Genomic DNA, 26,842 nt, shown 5'->3' with positions numbered 1-26,842 from the left:
GAATTCGCCCAACCAGACTACATGTGTTTTGTGGACTTGGAGAAGGCGTTTGACCGTGTCCCTCCGGGAGTTCTGTGGGGGGTGCTTCGTGGGTATGGGGTACCGAACCCCCTGATACGGGCTGTTCGGTCACTATACCACCGATGTCAGAGTTTGGTTCGCATTGCCGGCAGTAAGTCGGAATCGTTTCCAGTGGGGGTAGGACTCCGCCAAGGCTGCCCTTTGTCACAGATTCTGTTCATAACCTTTATGGACAGAATTTCTAGCCGCAGCCGAAGCGTTGAGGGGGTCCGTTTTGGGGGCCTCAGTATTGCATCCCTGCTTTTTGCAGATGATGTGGTGCTGTTGGCTCTTTCAAACAGGGCTCTCCAACTCTCACTCGAGCGTTTCGCAGCCGAGTGTGAAGCGGTTGGGATGAAGATCAGCACCTCCAAATCTGAAACCATGGTCCTCAGTCGGAAAAGGGTCGAGTGTCCCCTCCGGGTCGGTGAGGAGATCTTGCCCCAAGTGGAGGAGTTCAAGTATCTTGGGGTCTTGTTCACGAGTGGGGGCAGGAGGGAGCGGGAGATCGACAGGCGGATCGGTGCAGCGTCTGCTGTGATGCGGACGTTGTATCGGTCTGTCGTGGTGAAGAAGGAGCTGAGCCAAAGGGCGAAGCTCTCAATTTACCGGTCGATCTACGTTCCAACCCTCATCTATGGTCACAAGCTATGGGTCGTGACCGAAAGAACGAGATCCCGGTTACAAGCGGCCGAAATGAGTTTTCTCCGCAGGGTGTCCGGGCTCTCCCTTAGAGATAAGGTGAGAAGCTCGGTCATCCGGGAGGGGCTCAGAGTCGAGCCGCTTCTCCTCCACATCGAGAGGAGCCAGATTAAGTGGCTTGGGCATCTGATTCGGATGCCCCCTGAGCGCCTCCCTGGTGAGGTGTTCTGGGCATGTCCCACCGGGAGGAGACCCCGAGGAAGACCCAGGACACGCTGGAGAGACTATGTCACCCAGCTGGCCTGGGAACGTCTCGGGATCCCCCGGGGAGAGCTGAAAGAAGTAGCTAGGGAGAGGGAAGTCTGGGCTTCCCTGCTAAAGCTGTTGCCCCCGCGACCCGGCCCCGGATAAGCGGTAGATGATGGATGGATGGATGGATGGATGTACACATATATATGTATATATCTATGTATGTATATATGTACAGTATATATCTATGTATGTATATATATACTGTATATATATATATATGTTTATATTATATATAATGTATATATTAGAGCTGTCAGTTTAGCGCGTTATTATCGGCATCAATTTAATTTTAACGTGGTTTAAAAAAAATTATTGCGAGATTAACGCAGCAACACGTCACAGCGGATGTTACGTTGCTCTATAAATAAACCGGAAACAAAACAATAAGCGCGCTGCCACAGCAGCACGAGACACTGAAAACAGATACCGTATTTTCACGACTATAAGGCGCCATTAAAAGTCTAAAATTTTCTCCAAAATGGACAGGACCCCTTATGATGCGGAGCGTCTTGTCAATGCGCTGAGTTCCAAAACCTGACTGACAGCCGACACGCTGTTTATATAGAGAAAAGGCGGAAGTGACTGTGGACAGGCATGCGGCAAAGAAGTCGGCCAATCAGTGAAGGGTGGGCGCGTATATATACATATATGGAGAGAGAGACAGAGAAAAGGCGGACGTGAGTGAGGACGGGCATGCAGCGAAGAAGTCCGCCAATGAGTGAAGGGTGGGCGTGTAAGTGGACGCTAAAGGGATGCCCCTAGCAGGTACCAACACCTGTATAGAGTGTGGCTATGTGCATTGTTGCAAAACAACTTCGGTTTTGGTTTCTAAGAACCCCCGAAAATAAATTCTACAAAGAGACACGCCTACGAAGCTCAGTTCAAACTTCAAGCCATCGGTTATGCTTTTGGCATGCGTGCCCATCTCACAGCAGCGGTGAAAAACCAAGTCAAGCAAATGAACTCTGAGCTTGCCGTTATTCCCAGAGGCTTAACTAAAGAACGCCAACCGCTGGACATCGGCATCAACCGGGCGTTCAAAGTAAAGTTGCGAACGGCATGGGAACAATGATTGATCGATGGCAAACACAACTTTACAAAGAGTGAGAGGCAGCGCCGGGCGAGTTACGCCACAATGTGCGAATGGATTGTGGCTGCTTGGTCGAACGTGTCTGCTTGCACTGTTGTTCGAGTTTTTGGCAAAGCCGGCATCATTTCTGTGGAGCCACATGGCAATGAGAGTGACTGACAACGAGAGGGAACACGGCTTTTTTGATGGATTACCGGTACTTGCACAATTGTTCAATTCTGATACAGAGGATGAGGACTTTGATGGATTTCTGGGTGATGATTGATCGAAAAACGTGAGTACATTGTACGATAGCTAAATAAAATACAACGGAACTCAGTTTTCCGTTGCCTTTTTAAAAACGTGTTTTTAGCTTGTATCTGTATGTCTTGGCATGCTACCGTATGCTACAAGCTAACGTGTTTTTAGCGTGCGCGCATGCATGCCGTATGTTTAAGCTGGCGTATGTTTTACCACTTTAAAATTGCGCCCAATAATACAGTGCGTTTTGTCTATGTGTAAAATACAGAAATAGCACCCATTAATGAGACTGCGCCCAACCATACGGTGCATCGAATGGTCGTGAAAATACGGTACTTAAAGGGTTTATGAATGGAAAGTTTACTTTTAAAAAGTTGTCAGATGGTTCCACTGACAAGACCAAAGTTACCTGAATGCAGTCGTAAACTGAGCTATCATCACGGCACGTCGAGTCTGAAATTCCACTTAATGGCCAAGCACGCAGCTGATGTGAGTACTCCGCCCCCTCGTCTAAGACGGACAGCTATGAATCATTTCAAAGCGAAGAAAATGGATAACACGACGAAGAACACATTTGCTGAAGCCATAGCTAAATGTATGGCTGCTGCATGCAAGCCTGTCAACATTGTCCACAGCTAGACTCAAGCTGAAATAATTTGCATTGCTGATGAGAGCATTAAAACGGGAAAAAATAGGACAAAAAAATATAACAAAGTGTCCCCCTCCTGCCTGAAAGTCTGCGCTGACCAGCTGGCTCCGGTCTTCACACAAATCTTCAACAGATCCCTGGAGCTGTGCTAGGTCCCATCCTGCTTCAAACAGTCTACCATTATCCCAGTGCCCAAGAAACCGGCAACATCGGAACTGAACAACTATCGGCCTGTCGCGCTGACGTCTGTGGTCATAAAGTCCTTTGAATGCCTTGTGCTGAACCACCTAAAGAACGTTACCGGACCCCTGCTGGACCCTCTTCAGTTTGCCTAGCAGGCAAACAGGTCTGTGGAGGACGCAGTCAACATCGGCCTGCACTACATCCTCGAGCACCTCGACAGCACAGGGACCTATGCAAGGATCCTGTTTGTGGATTTCAGCTCTGCGTTCAACACCATCATATCAGAACTCCTCACCCCTAAACTTCTCCAGCTCGGTGTGTCCCCGACGATCTGCCAGTGGATCCTCAGCTTCCTGACCCGCCCAGCTGTAAAACTCATAAAGTTCGCAGACGACACCACGGTCATCGGTCTCATCAAAGACGGCGACGAGTCTGTGTACCGACAACAAGTGGAGCAGCTGGAGCTCTGGTGCAGCCGACACAACCTCGGACTGAACACGCTCAAGATTGTAGAGATGATCGTGGACTTCAGGAAACATCCTTCACCACAGCTGCCCCTCACACTATCCAAATGCCCTGTGTCAACCGTCGAGACCTTCAAGTTCCTTGGGAATCACAGTCTCCCAGATCATGAAGTCTGGGAGGTCAACACCAACTCCATCCTGAAAAGGGCCCAGCAGAGGATGAACTTCCTGAGGCTGCGGAGGAAGCATGGCCTGCCACAGGAGGTGCTAAGACAGTTCTACACGGCAGTCATCGAATCAATCCTGTGTTCTTCCATCACGGTTTGGTTTGGGGCCGCCACAAAAAAGGACAAAATCCGATTTCAACGGGCAGTTAGGACGGCGGAAAAAATCATTGGCACCGCCCTCCCCACTCTTGAGGACTTGCACACTGCAAGAATCAAGACAAGGGCATGGAAAATCCTACTGGATCCCCCGCATCCTGCCCACTACCTTTTCCAGCTACTCCCCTCAGGCAGGCGCTACCGATCCATGCGCACCAAATCCAGCAGACACTTAAACAGCTTCTTCCCTCTCGCCATTAACTCCCTAAACAGTCACTGATGTGTACTCCACCGCACCAGACAATTCAAAGTGCTCAAGGACATCTGCACAATTGCACACGTTTTGTACTCCAAATACTGCTTCCTGTCACTTTAAAATGGTTCAATGATTTTCTGCACCAACTGTACAACTGTTATAATTTTGTATTCTACCACTGATTACTTTAGCTCTGCTTGATATTTTGCACATTGTCTCACAGTTGTCACTGGGCGGTACCACCGCAAAACAGTTCACTTACATTACGAAATGTCCTTCCATACTTATTTTTCCATACTTATTTGTCATGTCCTTGTTTATGATGATACTAATGCAGCGTGTTATACCGGAGACAAATTCCTTGTGTATTCTACATACTTGGTCAATAAAGATGATTCTGATTCTGATAAAAGGAAATTCAGAAATGATAAATGTGTGAGTAATCACGATTGTGAGTTCATTATGACAGTTGCGTTTTTAATCACAATTAAATATTTATCGTTTGACAGCTCTAGTATATATGTATCTATCTATATATATATATGTGTGTGTGTATATAATATATATGCACAAAATAAATGTTTCAGAAAAGAACTACACAGTTCAATATCAGTGCAATATAAAATAAAGCATTAGCGATATATTTGTAGAATAAATATAATAAATAATAAATAGCAATAGCATAGAAAACACAGCAGCGTAAGGTGGCTGTGCTATTTACAATGGTTCCTAGAATGCATTGTGTGGTGCAAAAAATTTGATTCATGAAATTATCAGGATGTTAATCCTTTTCATATTTTTGTGTTACCAATAGTTGGGTGTTATATTTAACCCATTTATGTTTATTGTCCACAATTATGGAGTCTTAAAGCTGTATACGTGTGTCGTATTTTTGTCAGTTTTCGATGATGTTGACAATGTCCAATATAGTTTAGTCAGCATGTTTACTTGCCTTCCTCCAGTATCGATCCATCAACCACCGGGTGGATACAAGCTCACTCCGTCTGTATCGTTGGTACTACTCAAGGATATGCCAATGGTCAGTTCAAACTTTCTTACTTTCTTCATTGTCTGTCAAGCTCTGGTTGTTGATGTGCTTAATTTAATTCACACTCATTGGGTCTTTAAAACAAGAATCATGACCAAATGTTCTTGATCATTGGGTCATTCTTTGCCATTTCATCAAATACCCCCCATGTAGCCACCTCAGAATGTCCTGTAAAAATTCTCGTAAAAAGTCCCGCTTCTTAATCGGAAAGATTTGAAATACAGTGATCCCTCGCTCTAACGCGGTTCACATTCTGCGGCTTCGCTTTTTCACTGATTTTTTTAGTGCAATTTTTTTAATGCTTTTAACTCATTCACTCCCAATGACGTTTTTAAACGTCTTTTCAGACTTGGTCTAGAATTGTCTGGTACTGAATGAGTTAAATAGTGAATTGCATTCTGCATCCAGATTGGCTAGGGCACTGACCGACGTGAACAGTCTCCGCACAGCTTGCCAAATTTACTTTGCAAGTTTTTGGTCTTTGGTTTCATTGTATCAGTGGCGGATGCTGGTCTGTCAAGGAGGGGAAGCTCAATTTTGGCCTACATCATAAAATGTGTCCATTTATTTATACGTGAATTCTAATCTCCATTCCTTTTCAAAAAAATGAGGTTGCCTGCACCATAAGATCGGTGATTGGCTCATTTCGCTGTCCATCAAAAAGAAATTCAGCCTCAGACAGATGATCCAATCATCATGCAGAAAGCTGAGTTTCCAGGCCAACCTGTAAACGCCCACTGTCCATAGACGAGACGCTGAGCGTCCAAAGGGCGGGACAAAACCAGCATTTATCCAATGACTCGTCTCGTTTCGATGCATTGGGACAACCTACACTGAACTCTCGAGACGCCCAGGGTACGCACAGTCGACGCTCAGCGTCCACACAGTTTAAAGCACAGTGAAGCTGCGGGAATGAATGAAAAGAGAGTCTCATCGTAACCAGTAATAAGAAGCTGATTCGGAACAAAAGTTGAGCGCGTTGTAACGCATATTTAGTCAATTGTATGTACACACATATACGTATTTGATCACTTACATTTTGACATTTTAGGGGAAGCTGAGCTTTGGTTGCAGTCTGAGAGCAATCGCCTCTGCATTGTATACACAGTTCAGTGTTGTATAATCACTGTAAAAAATACATTCGAATTGAATTTGAATTTCAAATGTGCTCACATACAGCACAGATGGCATTTCTTCCCTCTCAACATAAAACAAAAGGAGCCGCTGTGGGTGTCCACGCCGCCATCAAAAGAAAAGTTGACAAAATAATACAAGACAACACATGAGACACATACACTTTGTTGTCTGAAGCAGTTCTCGATGAAAGAGGAGCGAATCAAAGTGTCCTTTTCACCAGTGGATCAAAGACGTCATGCTGCAATGTGCACACGTCTGCTAAAAGCTAAGCTTGAAGGCAACAAGAAGCTGTAGCATCCATTAACGAAAAAGAGAGATAAAGCTGACTATCAAGTACAATTATATTGTCAAACATACAGCACATTTGAAATTTCGTCCCTCTCACATTTTTTTTTTTTTTCATAAATCCTACTTCACGGATTTCACTTATCACTGGTTCTTTTTGGAACGTAACCCCCGCGATAAACTAGGGATTACTGTATTGGGCTTATCTTGTCAATATTTCTCTAATGGAAAATTATTGAATATTTGTTAGTTTAGATTTAGTTAGTTTTTTTGCAATATATCTGGAAAATTATCTCACCTGTAGCCTTCAAAATTTCCACAGTCAATATCCGTTACGAATAGCTTTGAAATTTGGAATGTCAGGTTTGGAACTCAATTATAAGGTAGTATGGTAGGAACTTGAACTTATCCCAAAGTTTGGTTTGTCAAAATGAAATAAATTTAAAGAGTTGTTGAGACCCCATTTTTGCAGGATTAAGACTTCTTTCACTTTTGTCTCTCTGTGTCGTGGTAGGTTAAACAATTTCCAAAATATGGTTACTTCTTCGTTGATCAGTTCCACAAATATTTAGACTCAAAAAAGGAAGTACTAGTGGCCCGGTGATCGAGAGGTTCGCGCGTCAAACTCACACTACACAGGTTCGATCCCAACTCCACACTTCCTGTGTGGAGTTTGCATGTTCTGCCCGGGGGTTTTATCCGGGTACTCCGGTTTCCTCCCACATTTCAAAAACATGCATGGCAGGCTGATCGAACACTCTAAAATTTTGAGTCTAAATTGTCCCTAGGTGTGAGTGTGAGCCTAGATGGTAGTTCGTCTCTGTGTGCTCTGCGATTGACTGGCAACCGGTTCAGGGTGTCCCCCGCCTACTGCCCGAAGATGGCTAGAGTAGGCTCCAGCACTCCCCGCGAGTCTTGTGAGGATAAAGCGGTTCAGAAAATGGATGGATAGATGAACTTCTTTTAAAAAAAAATAATCTTTTAAGAACTGGGAAGGAGGTTTTTTTTCTTGTTGTGTCAGTTTTTTTTTTTTTTTTTATAAATACTGATATAGGTAGGGTTTTTTGTGGGGCTTTTTATTATCTAATAGTCTACTAGTAAATATCACAACAGGGGGCAATTTTTTATCAATGTCATTGTCAACATGTGACTAAATGCTCTTGATAAATTTAACTTTACAAGAACAAATACAGTCACAAGCCCCTCACCAATATCAAGATTAAAAATAAAAAAAATTGTTGTTTCGAAATGAGGCAAAACACCCTCCCAACGTTTTTAACTAGAATTTCAACAAAAGTAAGGTGGAATATGACACCTGTTGTCAGGTTTTTTGGAATATGGCTCTGAAGTTGGGAAAATATTTGTTTATTTCCTTTTTTGAGCCCCATTATCTTTGAAACAAATTCGTCCAAGAAAAAACATTGTCACGTTTCGGACTAGCCGAATTAAGTTTGGATCCCAGAAGTGTAGACACCAGACAAGGTCTCCGTAGCAAAAAGGGTTTACTATACAAAAATCGCACTGCCAAAGAAGTAACAAAGTGCTGGTCAAAACAAGGACCAGAGGGCACAAAAACGAATAACAAAAAGCGCTTGCACAAAAGGCAAGGGGGGAAAAATAAGAACCGCGAAGGCAAACAAAAAACAATGTAGCAAATACTCGCAAGCGAAAGCCAAATCACAAAATAAAAACCATACTTACAAAATACTTGGTACCGAGAGTTCAAAAGCCAAACACAACGAGGTCTATAGCAAAAGCAGTCTATGAGCAAGGAAGCAGCAAGGCAAAACTACGACAACAGGCGCACAACCGAGGGGTCCTTAAATACAGAGTTTACTAATCATAGATTGGCAGCAGGTGTGCACCGAAGTCCGCTCATGCCACCTGCTGGCCAGAACCGTGACAGTACCCCCCCCCTCAACGGACGCCTCCTGGCGGACCACCCGGCTTCGATGGGTGCGCAGCGTGGAAAGCGCGGAGAAGGGACGGGTCCAAGATCCAGGAGCGGGGGACCCACTGCCGATCCTCCGGGCCGTAGCCCTCCCAGTCGACCAGGTACTGGAACCCCTTACCCCTGCGCCGAGAGTCCAAAATTTCCCGCACCGTGTACACCGGGTCACCATCGACAATCCGTGGAGGAGGAGGCGAGGTGGGAGGCGGAGCCAAGGGACTGGTGGCCACCGGCTTAAGCAGGGAAACGTGAAAAACTGGGTGGACCTTCATGGTGGGCGGCAGCCGGAGCTTGACGGAGACGGGGCTGACGATCGATTCCACAACGAACGGTCCCATGAAGCGGGGCCCCAACTTGCTCGAGGTGCCGGCCAGACGTAGATCCCTTGTAGACAGCCATACCTCCTGGCCCACCTGGTAGGCTGGCGCCGGGCGACGACGACGATCATCCGGTTCCTGGAGGCGGTGCGAGACAACGCGGCCCTGTCTCCCCCCACATGCGATGAGCCCGTTTCAGATGAAGCTGCACCGACGGGACCTCCACCTGTGCTTCTTGTGATGGAAAAAGCGGCGGCTGATAGCCATAGGCAGACATAAAAGGAGACCGACCTGTGGCTGACGACACGAGAGTGTTATGGGCATATTCCACCCACGGCAGGTGAACAGACCATGACGAGGGCCGATGAAGACACACGCAACGCAGAGCCGCCTCCAGGTCCTCGTTCATGCGTTCTGTCTGTCCGTTGGACTGCGGGTGGTAACCCGACGATAGACTTGCCGTGGCTCCCAGGGCCCGACAAAACCGCTTCCACACCCTGGAGACGAATTGGGGACCCCGGTCCGACACAATGTCCACTGGAATCCCATGGAGCCGGAAGACATGGCGAACGAGAAGGTCAGCGGTCTCCAGCGCAGACGGTAACTTGGATAAAGGAACAAAATGAGCAGATTTAGAGAAGCGGTCCACAATGGTAAGAATAACGGACTTTCCCCGGGAAGGAGGGAGGCCAGTGACAAAGTCCATGGAGATGTGTGACCAGGGTCGAGGTGGAACGGGAAGGGGTTGGAGCAACCCTGCCGGAGGCTGGTGAGAGGCCTTACTACAGGCGCAGGTGGAGCAGGCCTTGACGAAATCTAGAACGTCCTTCCGCAGCTCCGGCCACCAAAACCGCTGAGAGACGAGATGCCGGGTCCGGTTCATCCCAGGATGGCAAGCCACCTTTGACGAGTGCCCCCACTGCAACACCTCCGAATGCAGAGGTGGGGGTACAAAGAGTTTCCCAGCAGGACAGCCAGCCGGGACTTGGGTTCCGTCTTGGGCCTCCTGGATCTTTCGCTCGATTTCCCACCTCAGCGCCCCCAAGATGCAGTGGTCCGGAAGAATGCTCCCTGGTTCGCTGCTCCTCTCAGTGGGGTCATGGATACGTGATAGGGCATCTGGTCTTATGTTCTTGGAACCTGGACAATAGGTGAGTGTAAAGTTGTAGCGCGTAAGTAGTAGCGCCCACCGGGCTTGACGTGAGTTCAGTCTCTTGGCAGAGCGAATGTATGCGAGGTTCTTGTGGTCGGTGTACACGGTGAAGGGCTCCTTAGTCCCCTCGAGCCAGTGCCTCCATTCTTGTAGAGCTGAAACGACTGCCAGCAGTTCACGATTTCCCACATCATAGTTGGTTTCCGCGGGACTGAGACGACGAGAGAAGAAGGCGCAAGGGTGGAGTCTCTGGTCGACTGGGGAACGCTGTGACAATACCGCCCCCACTCCAGTCTCTGAAGCGTCCACCTCTACCACAAAAGGGACATCGGGGTTTGGATGTTGCAAAACGGGGGTTAGTGAAAGCCTTCTTTAATTCAGAAAACGCATTGTCGGCATCAGAGTCCCACCTAAAGGGGACCTTGACGGATGTCAACCGGGTTAACGGAAGGGCTCTCTGGCTATAGTTCTTGATGAATCGTCTGTAGAAGTTGGCGAAACCCAAGAAACGTTGTAGCCGTTTCCTAGTGGTGGGTGTAGGCCACTCCACCACCGCCTTAGTTTTGGCGGAATCAGCTCTCAGCTGACCCTTCTCAATAATAAAACCAAGAAACGTAACTGACTCCACATGAAACTCGCATTTCTCTGCTTTAACGAAGAGTCGATTCTCCAAGAGACGCTGCAAAACAAGCCTGACGTGGTGTTGGTGCTCTTGAAGCGTACGAGAAAAAATCAATATGTCGTCCAGGTACACGAAGCAAAACACGTTCAATAAATCTCTCAAAACGTCATTAATAAGACTCTGAAAAACGGCGGGTGCATTGCTCAACCCAAAAGGCATGACTAAATACTCAAAATGTCCCAGTGGGGTCTTGAATGCAGTTTTCCATTCATCCCCCTCCCGTATGCGGACTAAATGGTAGGCACTACGCAGATCAAGTTTAGTGAAGATGGTTGCAGATTAGAGAGGGGCAAACGCGGAATCTAATAGTGGAAGTGGATATTTATTGTTGATGGTTATCTCATTAAGTCCCTGATAGTCTACACAAGGACGTAGTGACTTGTCTTTCTTTTCTATGAAAAAGAACCCGGCCCCCAAAGGAGATCTAGATGGCCTAATAAGGCCAGCAGAGAGCGAGCTGTCGATGTACTCCCTCAAGGCTTCTTGTTCCTTTAGGGAAACTTGATACAAGCGAGAACTCGGAAGCGGGGTGTTAGCGAGCAAGTCAATGGCACAATCGTACGGCCGGTGTGGCGGCAAGGACTGAGCGCGGTCCTTACTAAACACTTGTCGCAAATCATGGTAGATGCTCGGGACTTTATCTAAACAAATAGACTCAGGCGGGTCGTTACGAGGCAGCCCTCTACCCCCCGCCGCAGACTGCAAACAGTGAGCATAGCAAAACGGACTCCAATTCTCAATCGCGGGGCGTTCCCATGAGATGACTGGATTATGTGTTTTTAGCCAGGGTAACCCCAGGATTAGCGGTACGGATCGGGACCGCATCAGATAAAACCTCCTATATTCGACGTGATTGCCCGATAACCTCAACATTAAAGGGCCTGTGATCTGTTTCACCTCCGCCAGGAGTCGCCCATCAAGGTCGTGAACCCTCTTGATCTCATGTAACTCCTCTATAGGACAACCCAGTTCGTTAGCTATTTCAGTGTCAATGAAGCAATCGTCCGCCCCAGAATCCACCAATGCCCGAACCGGAAGAGCCAGTGATAGGCCATAAAGAGTACCGTCCAGCTCGAGTCTCCTAGGAAGTCCTGACCTGGACTCCTCGGGACCCAAACGTCCTCCTACCAGCTGCATAGGCTCCCCTTCTGCGACGACTGCCCCGGTTCCGGTGTGATGCTCTGATCCGGACGACCGCGATGACTCATCAGAAGCAGACTGGCCTTCAGCATGTCGGGGCTGGAAACGAACAGGATCCCCTTCGCTTCCGCATTCCCGCCGTCTTTCCCGCATACGATGGTCCAGTATGATGGCCAGGTGGATGAGTTCCTCCAAGGTAGTGCTGTCATCGCGGGTTGCCAGTTCATCTTTCAAGGAAGAATTTAAACCGCGACGAAACAATCCGCGAAGGGCGCGGTCCCCGTAACCACTTCGGGCAGCCAAAATACGAAAGGAAAGAGAGTATTTGGCCACTGATTGCTTTCCTTGCCGATAATCTAATAACCGACCTTTGGCCTCTCTTCCCATAACTGGATGGCAGAAGACCCGTCGAAACTCTGCCACAAAATCAGGGAAGGAAGACCGAAGCCCGGGTTTAGCATTGCTCACTTCCAATGCCCATGACGCCGCCTGACCAGTCAACAGACTCATTATGGACGCCACCTTGGTTTTATCTTTTGCATAGCTGTATGGTTGTTGGTCGAACACCAACGAGCATTGGTGAAGAAATTGTTCACCGAGCCCAGGTTCACCACCATAACGCGGGGGGTGTGGAATATTTGGTTCCCGCTCCCCGGTCAGGGGGAATGGTGTTCCTGTGGTAGCGTCTTGCTCCACTCGTGAACCCACATTCTCGAGCCGATGAGCCAGCAGGGAGATCGTTCCCCTGAGTTCCGCGAGATCTTGTTCCTGCTGACACACTAGTTGTCCTTGGCTGGTCAAGGCGGTCATAATCTTGTTGGTGTCTACGGGATCCATGTGGTCGGAGTATTCTGTCACGTTTCGGACTCGCCGAATTAAGTTTGGATCCCAGAAGTGTAGACACCAGACAAGGTCTCCGTAGCAAAAAGGGTTTACTATACAAAAATCGCACTGCCAAAGAAGTAACATAAAGTGCTGGTCAAAACAAGGACCAGAGGGCACAAAAACGAATAACAAAAAGCGCTTGCACAAAAGGCAAGGGGGGAAAATAAGAACCGCGAAGGCAAACAAAAAACAATGTAGCAAATACTCGCAAGCGAAAGCCAAATCACAAAATAAAAACCATACTTACAAAATACTTGGTACCGAGAGTTCAAAAGCCAAACACGACGAGGTCTATAGCAAAAGCAGTCTATGAGCAAGGAAGCAGCAAGGCAAAGGCAATACTCCGACAACAGGTGCACAACCGAGAGGTCCTTAAATACAGAGTTTACTAATCATAGATTGGCAGCAGGTGTGCACCGAAGTCCGCTCATGCCACCTGCTGGCCAGAACCGTGACAAACATATTCTGGAGAATATTTTAGCTGACACTAGAGAGAGAGGCAGAAGTCATACAAATTTTTATCTACAAAACTGTAAGCTCAGCCACTCTTTAGGTTTGCTATTTAATTTCGATAAGCCAAATTTTGAGAGAAGTTTGAGTATCTACTGTACGCAGTTTTATTTGAGCTACACCAGCCCCAGACATTCCACATTAACAGATGTGCACTGTCGAAATTTTGAAGGCTACAGGTGAAAACGATTTCCATATATTGCTGTTTTAAAATAGCTTTTCACAGTATGATGCCAATAACCGTCAAAACTACCCTTCATTCAAGGATTTTTCATGAGAAAACTAATGACAGGAGAGACCTAATATTTGTGATTTTTTTTCCTGTCACACTCGATTTTTTTTCCCCAAGACATTATGTGATGCCTAAGTGGGAAGATTTTCGGAAATTTGATGAAATGACACATAATGACCCTTTTTCTTCTTTCGAGGAAACTCCTTAACTGTTATTTTTAAATGAGTTCTTAAAAATCTATCTGTTTTCAATGAGGATCATTGTCCTGTAAGCTGACAGATCGGTTGATCAAGGCACATCAATGACATTAACGCAGATACTCTACATACATGGTAGGTTAAAGTGCAAGCACAGTCCATTCCATTTGCCTTTCAAAATAAAACTTTGATCGTAAAACCTTTATTAACTGTACAAGTGGCACGGTGGTCAATTAGTTAGCACATCCGCCTCACAGTACAGAGGTGCAGGATTCAATTCTGGAATTTTTATGTTCTCCCAATGCCTGCGTGGGTTTTCTCCAGGTACTCAGGTTTCCTCCCACATTCCAAGAATTGGCCGGCAGGTTAATTGAACACACTAAATTGTCCCGAGGTGTGATTCTGCGCGTGAATGGTTGATTTGTCTATGTGTGCCCTGCGATTGACTGGCATCCAGTTCAGGGTGTACCCCGCCTACTGCCCGAAGACGGCTAGGATAGGCTCCAGCACACCCACGGCCCCCATGATGAGAAGCGGATCACAAAATTAAATGGCTATAACAACATCTAGACCAGTGGCTCTTAACCTGGGTTCGATCAAACCCCTGGGGTTCCGTTGAGTCGGTCTCGGGGGTTCGATAGAGGGTCTGCCATGGAGGGTAAGACACATGCGACTCAATATGTTAATTAGTTATGACACGCCCGCTTGGCCATCACTGGATGCAGGTGATCACATAACATTGCTTGTCAAATCCGTGCTGTGGGAAAATTATTTCGCTTAGTAGTCAACGTGTGACTGTCGTGATAGTACGTCGTACAATTAAAAAAAGTTTACTTATGTCTTGAAATTGTATTTACTTTTTTCTGTTTTTAATAAATGCGGGGGGGGGGGTTTTATATCTTGAATTTATTAAAAGATATATACCGTATTTTCCGCACTATAAGGCGCACCGAAAAGTCTTCCATTTTCTTAAAAGCTCACAGCACGCCTTAAAATCTGATGCACCTTTTGTATGGTCATACTTAAACCCCAAGATGGCTCCTTGCTAGAGGCATGCTTACAATGTTATAACTTGCTGTTGGTTCAGTGAACTGTGTCGTTGCTTTATTAAATAAGTTTTTGTTGCAGCCCCGGAAAAAGGAGAGCGGCGGTGTTGTTTTTTAAAACGCACATTTCATTAATGGTTTTCACAGTCTCAACAAACACAGGCATGTCTTTGTCGGTCGCCGTGCCTTTTGTTCTTCCGTTCGACTCGAGAGGCATTCATGACTGCCTCCGACAAACTTAAATTAACGATTACTTCAATGAAACTATGAAAATTGAAAATAATGCATCAAAACAGAAAATCAAGCGTGGAAATCACAAAATAAATTCTTGAGCCTCCCTACAGAATTTATTTTGTGATTTCCTTGTTTGTGAATACAGTACACAACAAAGGAATAAAAAACAAATACTTCTGAGACAGTCCAGTCTCCTACATTTTACTAACTTCTGATCGTTTGGAGCTACGCTCAAGGAAATGCCAAAATTAATTCTGTAGGGGGGCTATAGAATTTATTTTGTGATTTCCTCACTTGATTTTCTGTTTTGATACGATCCTTTCAATTTTCGTAGTTTCATTGAAGTCATGTTAATTTACGTTTTTCGGAGGCGGTCTTAAACGCCTCTCGAGTCGAACGGAAGGAGCGTAGCTCCATCTAGTGGATGCATTGTAGATTGTGCCTTATAATCCAGTGCGCCTTTTAGTGCGGAAAATACAGTATTTATTCTCACTCATGAGAGATGAGAGTCCTCACGATTTTCCCGGAATTCCGGATTTTCACATTTTCATGAAATTTCCTCTGGAAAATTGAGAGAAAATTGCCGAAAATTAATCCGTTAGTTTTAAATTAGTTTACAGCATTGAACGAACACGCGTTTGAGTTCGTTGTTTTGCTTTTACGAGCGTAGCCATGTTGAGGCACGAACATTAATAACAGTAACACCCTTCCCCTCGCATTCTCATGCCCTCGCCATATCTCGGAGATTTCGAAATTTCGACGTGAACGGAATTTGTACCAGTGCAATATCCCTTTCAAGTCTCTGTAATCTATTTGTACCCATGCAGGGGCTTAGGCTTGGGCATTGCAGTGGTACTGTTGCTGGCGTTTGTGGAGCGGCCATCTTCCCTTTCCGTAACATCTGACTCTCGATATCGCTCTCCACCTTGGGAGCCTCCTTGTGGCTTCACTGAGAGCATTGAGATAGTCTGTCTTATCATCTTTACTCTTGATCTCGCCATTAAGGTACATCCATTCAAAGATTGCTTACAAAGACATCATACTAAAACAAAAAAACTAAGTATAACCGGGCTTCTCTTCATCTGGTTCATTCTCAGAGCTACTTGATTGGCTGGGATGAATTCAGGAAGAACAAATGGCTAATGAGCTATACCATCGTCATTTCCATCTCCATCATTGACTGGGTGTTGTCTATCAGCATGGTCTGTGATGAGGTAAGAATTAGACTCTTCATACTCAGCAGGGCTGTATGAAATTCATAGTTGAATCTATTTACAACATGAATGTCAGACAAATATTATTATAAGGACTAAATTCGTCAGGATTATTTTTCCCTCAACGAAGCCACCCCCTCTGGATTCAAACCCCACCACTGGTTGAGGTGGTGGTGTCGCCAGTTTTCAAGAGTCACCTCAAAGCTAATGCTGTTCCTACCCCTCAGGTTGAATCATTCAAATATACTGCTTTCAAACTACTCTCCCCAACCCCTTTTTGATTGCAGTAGTCTACTGAAACCCCAAGCCAAACCCGTCATTTCTCTCTGATTTTACTGATTTTGTTAATAATGATAATAATCCTGATAATAATACATTTTAGTTATAAGCACCTTTCACAACACTCAAGGACACTTTCCAATCAAGAACAAAAACAATAAAACCACAGATAAAATTATTAATAAAAGAAGAAATGAAATTAAAATTGAAGATGCAATTTTGAATAGGTGGGTTTTGAGATGCGATTTGAATGAGATAAGAGAATCAATATTGCGGATGGAAGTGAGTTTGGTGGCTATTACTCATCTAACAGCCATTTTACTGTCAGTCTTACTTCTTGGTTCCATATAGATAAGAAATCCGCAAATACGCCGCTGACTTCCTAGACCTCCTCGACTGTCTCAATCTCACACGTCACACAGCTGCTCACCAGTCTATCCACATCTCCAATCACCTGGCTATAATTTTTGAGAGCCATCTTCCCACCCCAATTGCAAAAGAAAAACATGTCCTATCCTTCACAAACATTGAATCCATCAAGCCCCAAAAGTTTACAGTCGCACTCGGTGCCAATTTTGCCACGCGCCTGCCTCCTCCTTCAGCCAGCATATTGGACCTTAAGCACTATAACAACTCTCTCTCTCCACTTGTCTTGATCGTTTAGCTCCCTGAAAAATCAAAACTGTTTCTTACACGTTCACTCCTGACCTTCAGCACTTAAAATCCAGAAGACGCCAACTTGAAAGACTTCCTCAAAAATAGACTCACAGTTCACCTGCAATAATACATTGACCACCTTCAATTGTACAAATCCGCCCTGATCCATGCGCATGCTACAGATTTACTCAAAACCTTGACAGTTCACTATCCTTTCACTCCCACATAAATAACATTACCCGGTCCGCTCATTTCCACCTTCGCAATATAAACCGCCTCCGTCCCTCACTCACTCCTCACACCACTGCTATCCTTGTTCACAGTCTCGTCACTTCCCGTATCGACTACTGTAACTCACTTCTCTTCGGTGTCCATCAAAAATTCCTCCATAAACTTCAACTTGTTCAGAATTCAGCAGCCCGGATCATCACGAGAACCCCCTCCTTCCATCATATCACCCCCATCCTCCGACAGCTCCACTGGCTTCCTGTCAAATTTAGAATCAACTTCAAATTACTTCTCTATACATTCAAAGCCATCCATAACCGTGCGCCCCCCTATCTGTCAGATCTTCTTCAAATTTCCATTCCCTCTCGCTCACTCAGGTCCTCATCCTCCCTCCACCTTTTTCTACCCTCTGCCCGTCTCAGTACAATGGGGTGCAGAGCCTTCAGTCGCACTGCCCCCAAACTCTGGAACTCACTTCCTCCCAACATTCGTAATATTGACTCTCTTTCCATATTCAAAACCCAGCTCAAAACCCACCTATTCAGACTTGCTTATCCACCTTAAATCTTTCTTTCTTTGTTTATTATTTTATCTGTGGTTTTATTATTGCTCTTGGTTGTAAAGTGTCCTTGAGTGTTGTGAAAGGTGCTTGCAAATGTAATGTATTATTATTATTATTATTATTATTATTTACTCAAAACCCATACACACAGTCTCCAATAACCAAAAATCCCATTTTTTTCAACCGTTAGCAAACTCATCAACCGTAGTGATAACCCCCGACTCATTCACTGGTGAGAAATCCAACTCTTGCCTGCTGTTCAACATACTTGGCCAATAATTGGTCTTTTCTTTTCTGAAACATTTATTTTGTGCAATGAAACACTTTATCCCCCCCCCCCCCCATCTTGCTGCTGTAGACTGCAAATTTCCCCAGTGTGGGACAAATAAAGGTTATCTTAATAAAGATTATTCTGATTCTATTATTCCAATCTAAAATCGACTCCATTTACAACTCATTTTCCGTACTATCCCCTTCTCAGGTGACCCCCCGCCCCCCCTTGCAATCACCTCTCCTCTCCCATCAGCATAGTGAGCGATCGCCCGACTGGTGAACACTTTTTCTGGGTGATTCACATTTATGAAGAACTATCGGTACGCCTCATGGCCTGAAGGGAGAATGACGAGGATGCTGACTAGACATAGATCTATATATCTATCTCCACACATAGACACATTTGGGAGAGGTTCCTCTTAGCCAATGGAATGCCAGAAAGATGCTAGATAAGAGCCAATTGCAGAGCAGCAATAAGTATGTTGCGTCCAGGAAACTTGGAGCAGCAAGTAGCTGGCCATACTGTATTTTTACCTTTCGTATGTTGAAATTTCTTTCGTCACAAGAGACAAAACATTTCGTAACTTGAAAATTTAATATGAAGAGATGTTCGTAAGTAGAGGTACCAGTGTGTGTGTGTGTGTGTGTACTGTATATATACACCCATATAATGTGTGTGTGTGTGTTTGTGTATACATTTTTTTTCTTCTATCATTGGTCAGAAACTGAGAGTTCGACGGTTAATTCGACCATTCTTCCTCTTGCAAAACTCATCCCTGATGAAAAAGACACTGAAGTGCATCAAGAGAACTCTGCCAGAGATTGCCAGGTATTTCCTTTCTTTGCATTGAACAAGGACAAGTTTTGTTATTAATGTAACTCAGCTCCACCAAATATTTTCTCACAAGCAACCCCAAGAAAGAAACAAAAAGTTTCAGATCTCGCTGCGTGACATGCTCAAACTTGGCACCATAATTAAAGCTGCTACCACAAAGTAATTTTATTTGAATTGATACACTGAAAAATATGAAGGTTTTCTACATTGTTCTGATTTGAGATGCACCTGTCTAACTCAGTTCCTCAGTAAGAAGATTTTGAGTCAAAAGCCCAGAGCTACTTCAAAATATTATGTGATCCTAACTTCCACGTTGTTCAGAAAAATTAATCTGCAGACTAGTACGTCATGGTTTCTCCCTTGAACCATGTGAGCTAATTTCACAATTATAAATGTAGGAATGCATTCTATCCGATTGCGCTGATGAACTGCTTTTACTTTGAGTAGCTTGTATTGGCATGTTTTTTAAGCAATTGCAAAATGTGTAGTGGGGACACTGTACAAAAGTGCACTAAAATTCCAGACCGATGCCTCAACTCAGCACTAGCAAGAAGTGAGGTTTTTACTAACATCAACAAACGGTGTTTGTTTGTTTTTTCTTCTTCTTTCTGCCTACATTCTTGCTGCTGGAGGCTGTAAATTTCCCCAGTGTGGGACTAATAAAGGATATCTTATCTTATCTTATCTTATACTTCTTCCCCCCGACAAAAACAACCTTGAGACTGATGACTGGTGCGTAAACTGGAGCGTACACTGACACAAGATTCCACTTTTTTTCCATACCGCTTTTTTTCACACGATAATAGTTCAAGTGCTCACCGCTTGAATTGCCACAGATACTGATACCAAGTATCGATAACAGTAGTATTTGTGATCCATAAAAATTCCCCCAAAATACCAGGACTCATAATAAAAAAATTAAAAAAGACCGATATATATATATATATATATATATATAGATATAGATATAGATATAGATATACACACACACCAATCTGGCATTTTCCCTTACAATTGCATTAAAGGAATGGCACTACTCTTCTATATTTCTTCCATTTGTTCACAAAATACATGTTTTTATTGAACCCACGATAAAATTAATTTCAATATCCATCCATTGTCTGAACTGCCTTGTCCTAATCCGTAATCCTTCTCAATTTGTGTTACTAGTAGTTGAACGTGTCATATTTGACTGTCACATTTGTTGGATGATACTGAATATGTTGCACACTTAAACAAACCAAATTTACATTGTACGTAAAATAGTGATATCCCCGTTCTATTCCTACAAAACGTTAACAGAAATTTAAAAAATGTGCATAGACTTAGAGAAATTGCATCTTCATGAGCATCTGTCAGACATTTGACTTTAGTTTCTAATCGTGAAATGGCCACGAGAGAGTGGGCCAACAGGGTATTCACCACAGTCACGGTACTGATGCCTAGAAATAAGGCCACGTATCCGCCCAAGATTAAACTTGGCATCCGTTCTCACCCATCCCAATATATAATAACATGCACTCAATACACCAAAATAATAATTATTTTTTTCCTCCACGGACACTCCTCGCGGTGAACTTGCAAGCCGTCTACCAGTTTACCTTGATCAGGTGGTTGGGCGCTTCTGTTGTACAGTACATTACCCATAATTTTTTTTTATTACACTGGATGTTAAGGGCAGAGTCACGTTAAAAATGTTCTTTCCAATACTATGTTCTATGCGCGACCCACTTGTCTAATCACAGTATTCTGTATTGCAATCGACAAATCTGAATGAAGCAGCAAAATCCACCCGTTTGAATTTTTCATTTGTAAACGTCACATGACCAAGCCCAGAAATCAGGTGAGCCATGATTGGTCATTACTTGAGCCCCGAAGAGCTGTGATGCCAATTTCAGTCGATAGCAAGTGGCAAAAGGGTCGCCGTCCCCTGAAATGGGTGGATTTTGCTGATTAATCAGAATGCCGTGTTTAGACGAGTGTGGGTACATAGAAGATATTGTCAAGCACGTTTTTTTACTTGTCTTTCCCTGTAAGCTTTTCAATATCCAGAACAAGAGCTTCCTTTTTTGTTGTGCCCGCAGTGTTATTTTGCTGTTGGCGCTTCACCTCTGTTTGTTCACCATGATTGGCATGTTGTTGTTCCCCAAAACTGAGGTGAGTTGTAAGTATACTCAACTAAACTTTCTGAAGTGTTCCTGAGCCCATGTGGTGATATCCTTTACATGTTGATGTTTTTTGATGGTCACAGGTGTTCAATGTTGGTTTTCGGCCTTGCCGCTGACATGCAGAGATTTCCCCAGATTCTCTGAACGCTTTTATGATATTTTTGACCGTGCATGATGAAATCCCCAAAATTCATTGCAATTTTACATTGAGGAACATTGTCCTGAAACTCTATTTTCTCACACAGTTGTTCACAAACAGGTGAACCTCACCCCATCTTTACTTGTGATTGACTGAGTAATTAAAGGAAGCTCCTTTTATAGCCAATCATAGTAGCCACCTATTACCAATTAGCCTGTTCACCTATGAGATGTTCCAGCATTTTTCAACTGTCTTCGTCTTTTAGCCACTATCGCAGGTTCTTTGGAATGTGTTGGAACCCAAAAGTTCCAATTTAATAAATTTGATGAGTTTGAACATTGAATATCTTGTCTTTGGAATGTTTTCAATTGAATATAGGTTGAATATAAATTGTAAATTGTTGTATTCTGTTTTGATGTGTTTCTATGTACATGACACAAAAAACAATGTCTGCTTTTGTTTTTCACCCCTCTTCCTGTGTGGTTGTGTTCAGGACCCACTGAAAAATCAAGAGTGGAAAGTGTATTTTCGAAACCTGCCGACTTCACTTACTTCCCTACTGGTGCTGCTCACCACAGCGAACAATCCAGATGGTATTGCATTCAGCGATGATACCACAGTGCTACCTTCATGCATTGTTGTTTTTAGTTAGCTGATTGCTTTAGTTATTTTTTTTTTCTTAATTCCAAATGTTTTGATTTTGTGCAGTGATGATCCCTGCCTACTCTCAAAACAGAGGTTATGCCATCTTCTTTATCTCCTTCAGTGTCATTGGTAAGATGTATTATCATTGTCTCGATCATTTCAATGTTTACCTGTTTCTTGAAATAAGAGTTGTTTTGTCCTGTAGAATGTCTCATTGTCTGTTTCCTACCAGGAACGTATTGCTTGATGAATTTACTGACAGCCATTATCTACAACCAGTTCAGGGGATATTTGCTGGTAAGTTGCACAAATACTGTACGGCATAATCCTGCCTAAAGGGCAGGATAAAACACTTGAGTCCCCCACGATCATCAAAGTTGCCCAGTACATATGAGTTACCTTCCTCTTCATACAACCTCCAATTTCAGTGAAGTTTGGACATTGCTTAAAATGTAAATAAAAACAGAATACAATGATTTGCACATCTTTTTCAGCATACAATATATTTCTTTTAATACACTACCAAGACAAGATTTTATTTATTTATTTTTTTCCTCAAAAACTATTTTGAATTTGAGTCCTGCAACAAATTGCAAAAAAGGTTGAACGGACCTGCTCCCCAAGAGAACTGTGCCAGATCGGGCATCCCATATTGTAAGTCAGGGGTGGCCAATACATTTTTGGAACGAGCAATATGGGAAACTTAAAAGGTTGTCAAGTGACACACCATGTAACCTCAATTGATTCCCCCTTTGCCTACAGTGTGTTAGTCGATTCTTGAATTTGCAAACATGAGGATCACAGATGGCAAAGGTACTATTTGTTCTTTTAATCAAGTCGTTGACGGAGAAGTCACGAAACAGTGACAATATCTCAAAATTTACAACACTGAAGACAATATGCTGCTCTTGTTTGGTTTCCCAGACATGTGCGCATCAACATAAAAACAGTGCATACTTGGCATTTTGCTTTCACTTCATGCATCCTGTGAGGGCTGGTCAGTTTGTGGATGGGTCCAAATGTGAGAGTTGCTGACATCAACTCATTATAGCAGAGCTCTGTCATGAACATGGACCAATATCAGCACGTGCCCCAGCACCCCCTTCAGTTTAGGATGCCCTTTATCTCAGAGTTCTCTGCAATTGTCTGCCCTGCTGTGGCACCTCTGACTTAAGTGGGAAATTCACTTTACACTTATGCTATATATTATGCAGTCAGTTTAATGTAATCCGCAGATTTACACCACAGTAGGCACGTGCATAGACATTTTGAGGGTCAGATCCTCAATCTCCAAAAGAAAAAAAAAAAGCACCCGCAAATGCTCGCTGATCAGAAAAGTATGAGTCCCATTATGCATTGAGAGAGTCCCAAATTTCGAATTCTGAAATGGTCTACTGATTCAATTGCATATGATATTAACACAAACAACAACAATATACATTGATAATACGTGTATTTCTTATAAACAAATGCTGCAAAAATTGTAATAATTCAGGCGTACAAGATTTGCTAAGAAATAGGTTCCTTATTTCACCCCATGGTTCAGTCTTTGAGTTCATAAATTATTCTGTCTTTACTCTGCTTCCAATGATGCAAGGCTTTCTCAAACTCAACTTATCATCGCAAAAAACTATCCAACTTTAGCGTCTTCCTCTGTGATATCTCCGCAACAAACTTTCGCAACACTTGTTTTAAGACTTAGCAATCATCTGCTTCCCGCAAGGTGGGCCGATCTCGCCAATCTCGTCTCGCCAATCTCGTCACACGAGATTACTTAACTTAAGATCAAACAACAATGGCGATGATGGTCAAACTGCGATCGTTGCTGGAAAAAGGTTTTTTTTTTTTTGCTTTGACTGAGAAATTTCCTTGCATCCCAAAAACGCATATTATTTTGAACTGTGCATCCCGCGGGAAAATTATGCATCTACGACGCAGGACACAGAGGTAAAGAGATGGTTGTATATTTATATGGGCGGCCCGGTGGTCCAGTGATTAGCACGTCGACATCACAGTGCAGAGGTACCGGGTTCAATTCCAGCTCCGGCTTCCCTGTGTGGAGTTTGCATGTTCTCCCGGGCCTGCGTGGGTTTTCTCCGGGTACTCCGGTTTCCTCACACATTCCAAAAACATGCATGGCAGGCTGATTGAACACTCTAAATTGTCCCCAGGTGTGAGTGTAGATTGTTTTTCGTCTGTGTGTGCCCTGCGATTGGCTGGGTTCAGGGTGTCCCCCGCCTCCTGCCCGAAGACGGCTGGGATGGGCTCCAGCACGCCCCGCAAACCTTGTGAGGATAAGTAGATCGGAAAATGTATGTATGTGTGTATGTACAGTATGTATGCGTGTGTGTGTGTGTGTGTATATATATATATATATATATATATGTTAGAGCTGTCAACAATTAAAATATTTAATCTAATTAAAAACGCAACTGTCATAATTAACTCATATTAACTAAAAATTAATCATGATTACTCACGCATTTTTTATCGTTTCTGAATTTCCTTTTATATTTTTTGTCCTATTTTTCCCCATTTTCATGCTCTCATCAACATGGAATCATGAATCAGTTTTCTATGTGCAAAATGCAAATATTTACTGAAATAACTTAATAATTTCGATTTTCAATTTTACATGAACATTTTTCCCTTGGAGCAGTTATTCACACATAATCTCTCACACAATATTACTGTCCATCAACACCAGTAAAAAAAATATTTTGTCACACAACAGCTCCTTTAACACCTCTTTTTATGGAATCAAAACAGAGCAATATAACATTATAAAGTGCACATCTAAGCTAAACAAGTACTCAGCCTACAGTGGATTTAAGCCATGGTTGCATACTTCGTTTTTCTCAAGTTTGCTTTAAACACAGCAGTCAGGCTATGTTGATTCTGTTGGTCCTTCTTGCATGGAAGTCTCTCAACGGTTTTGTGTAGACATCATTTCGGATGACTACACTTGGTTCGATAACAACACTGGAGACGTTTTATTTTCAGTGTGTTCGCTAGGTCGCTACCACCGCACCGCTGAACTCTCGACGTGCCTCAGCGCACCGTCGCTGTCAGACGAACACAGAGAAGCTTCACCCCCATTATTTATATGGACACGGAACACAGTAACCTTCCACACAAAATAGTTCCAAACAAGTAACAATCGCGTCAGTGGCATACATCGTATTCGACAGGCTACCTGTTCTTTATTCACCAGAGGCTCATCAACCTAGTCTTTTATTTCTCTCCCGAAACAGTGTCTTCTCCCGCTTGGTGTACCTTAGCCTTCTCCGCTACGTACAATCTCTGTTCACAGCTTGTAATGGAGGCTCTTGCTGGCAAACCGTAGTGGAGTCGTTAGATGCAATACGAATGTATTCAGTTTGAGTCTGGCTGTGGAAAATGTTGACAGGCTTGCATGCAGTAGCCATACATTTAGCTCTGGCTTCAGCAAATTTGTTCTTCGTCGTGTTATCCATTTTCTTCGCTTTGAAATGATCCATAGCTGGCTGTCTGAGACGAGGGGGCGGAGTACTCACATCAGCTGTGTGCTTGGCCATTAAGTGGTACTGTATTTCAGACTCGACGTGCTATGATGATAGCTCAGTTTACTCCTGCAAAACATCCAGGTAACTTTGGTCTTGTCAGTGGAACTATCTGGCAACTTTTTAAAAGTAAACTTTCCATTCATAAACTCTTTAAGTATCCGTTTTCAGTGTCTCGCGCTGCCGTGGCTGGCAAAACAAATGTGCGTGGACCTGTGCAGCGCGCTTGTTGTTTTATTTCTGGTTTATTTATAGAGCAACGTAACATCCGCTGCGACGTGTGCCACGTTAATCTCGCGAGAAAAAAATGTATCCCGTTAAAATGAATTTAAAATAATGTCAAAAATAACGCGCAAAACTGACAGCTTTAATCTATATATATATATATATGGATCACTGAATGCTTGGAGTTGTATAAGGTGAACAGGACCCTAAGAGCCTTCGTTGCGAACTCGATGAGGATGTGGAAAACCACACTTGAAGCCAATGGCAAACCCAAGTGTTCATCAAATGTGGCATATACCAAGGTGATGCACTCTCCCCACTTCTGTTCTGCATAGGACTGAACCCCCTAAGCCAAGTAATCACCAAGACAGGCTATGGATACCGCCTCAGAAATGGAGCTAACATCAGTCACCTCCTCTACATGGACGACATAAATCTGTATGCTCATAGCAAAAGGGACATAGATTCCCTGATCCACACAACCAGGATCTACAGCAGCGACATCGGGATGTCATTCGGGCTTGAGAAATGTAGTCTGATGGTGACTAAGAGAGGAAAGGTAGTCCGCACTGAAGGGGTCTCACTCCCTGAAGGAACAATCGCAGACATTGAGGACAGCTACAAGTACCTCGGTATACCACAAGCCAATGGCAACCTCGAACTGGCAACAAGGAAAGCGGCTACGGCCAAATACCTTCAGCGAGTGAGGCAAGTCCTAAGAAGCCAGCTTAATGGCAAGAATAAGACCCGGGCAATAAACAGCTATGCCCTCACAGTGATCAGATACCCTGCAGGAATAATAAGGTGACCAAAGGAAGAGATTCAGACCACGGATGTTAAGACCCGAAAGCTCCTAACCATGCATGGAGGGTTCCATCCCAAATCCAGCACCCTGAGACTGTACGCAAGCCGAAAGGAAGGAGGCCGGGGACTAGTGAGTGTGAGAGCCACTGTCCAGGATGAAACATCCAAGCTCCATGAATACATCAAGGAGAAGGCTCCAACGGATGACCTACTCAGAGAATGTCTCAGACAATGG

General features: G+C 44.0%; 1 protein-coding gene across 3 annotated transcripts in view; it reads left to right on the top strand.

The window, feature by feature from the left end:
• Positions 1–26,842, top strand: part of tpcn2 (two pore segment channel 2) — an 89,452-nt gene that overhangs the window by 27,490 nt on the left and 35,120 nt on the right. For 2 of the 3 annotated variants that reach the window (XM_086106224.1, XM_086106226.1), the window contains exons 4-11: positions 5,182–5,258; positions 15,864–16,041; positions 16,134–16,250; positions 18,972–19,078; positions 21,169–21,241; positions 21,885–21,984; positions 22,100–22,165; positions 22,269–22,333. In XM_086106224.1, coding sequence (XP_085962350.1) covers positions 5,182–5,258; positions 15,864–16,041; positions 16,134–16,250; positions 18,972–19,078; positions 21,169–21,241; positions 21,885–21,984; positions 22,100–22,165; positions 22,269–22,333 — 783 coding nt within the window. The remainder of the gene's footprint in view (positions 1–5,181; positions 5,259–15,863; positions 16,042–16,133; positions 16,251–18,971; positions 19,079–21,168; positions 21,242–21,884; positions 21,985–22,099; positions 22,166–22,268; positions 22,334–26,842) is intronic. The other variant, XM_086106225.1, reaches the window with a different exon arrangement.

This window comes from Hippocampus guttulatus, chromosome 3, assembly GCF_054856545.1.
Source record: "Hippocampus guttulatus isolate MCC_2025c chromosome 3, RoL_Hgut_1.0, whole genome shotgun sequence".
Lineage (NCBI taxonomy): Eukaryota > Metazoa > Chordata > Actinopteri > Syngnathiformes > Syngnathidae > Hippocampus > Hippocampus guttulatus.
The sequence above is the reverse complement of the archived record's forward strand: the minus strand, read 5'-3'. Positions and strand labels throughout refer to the sequence as shown.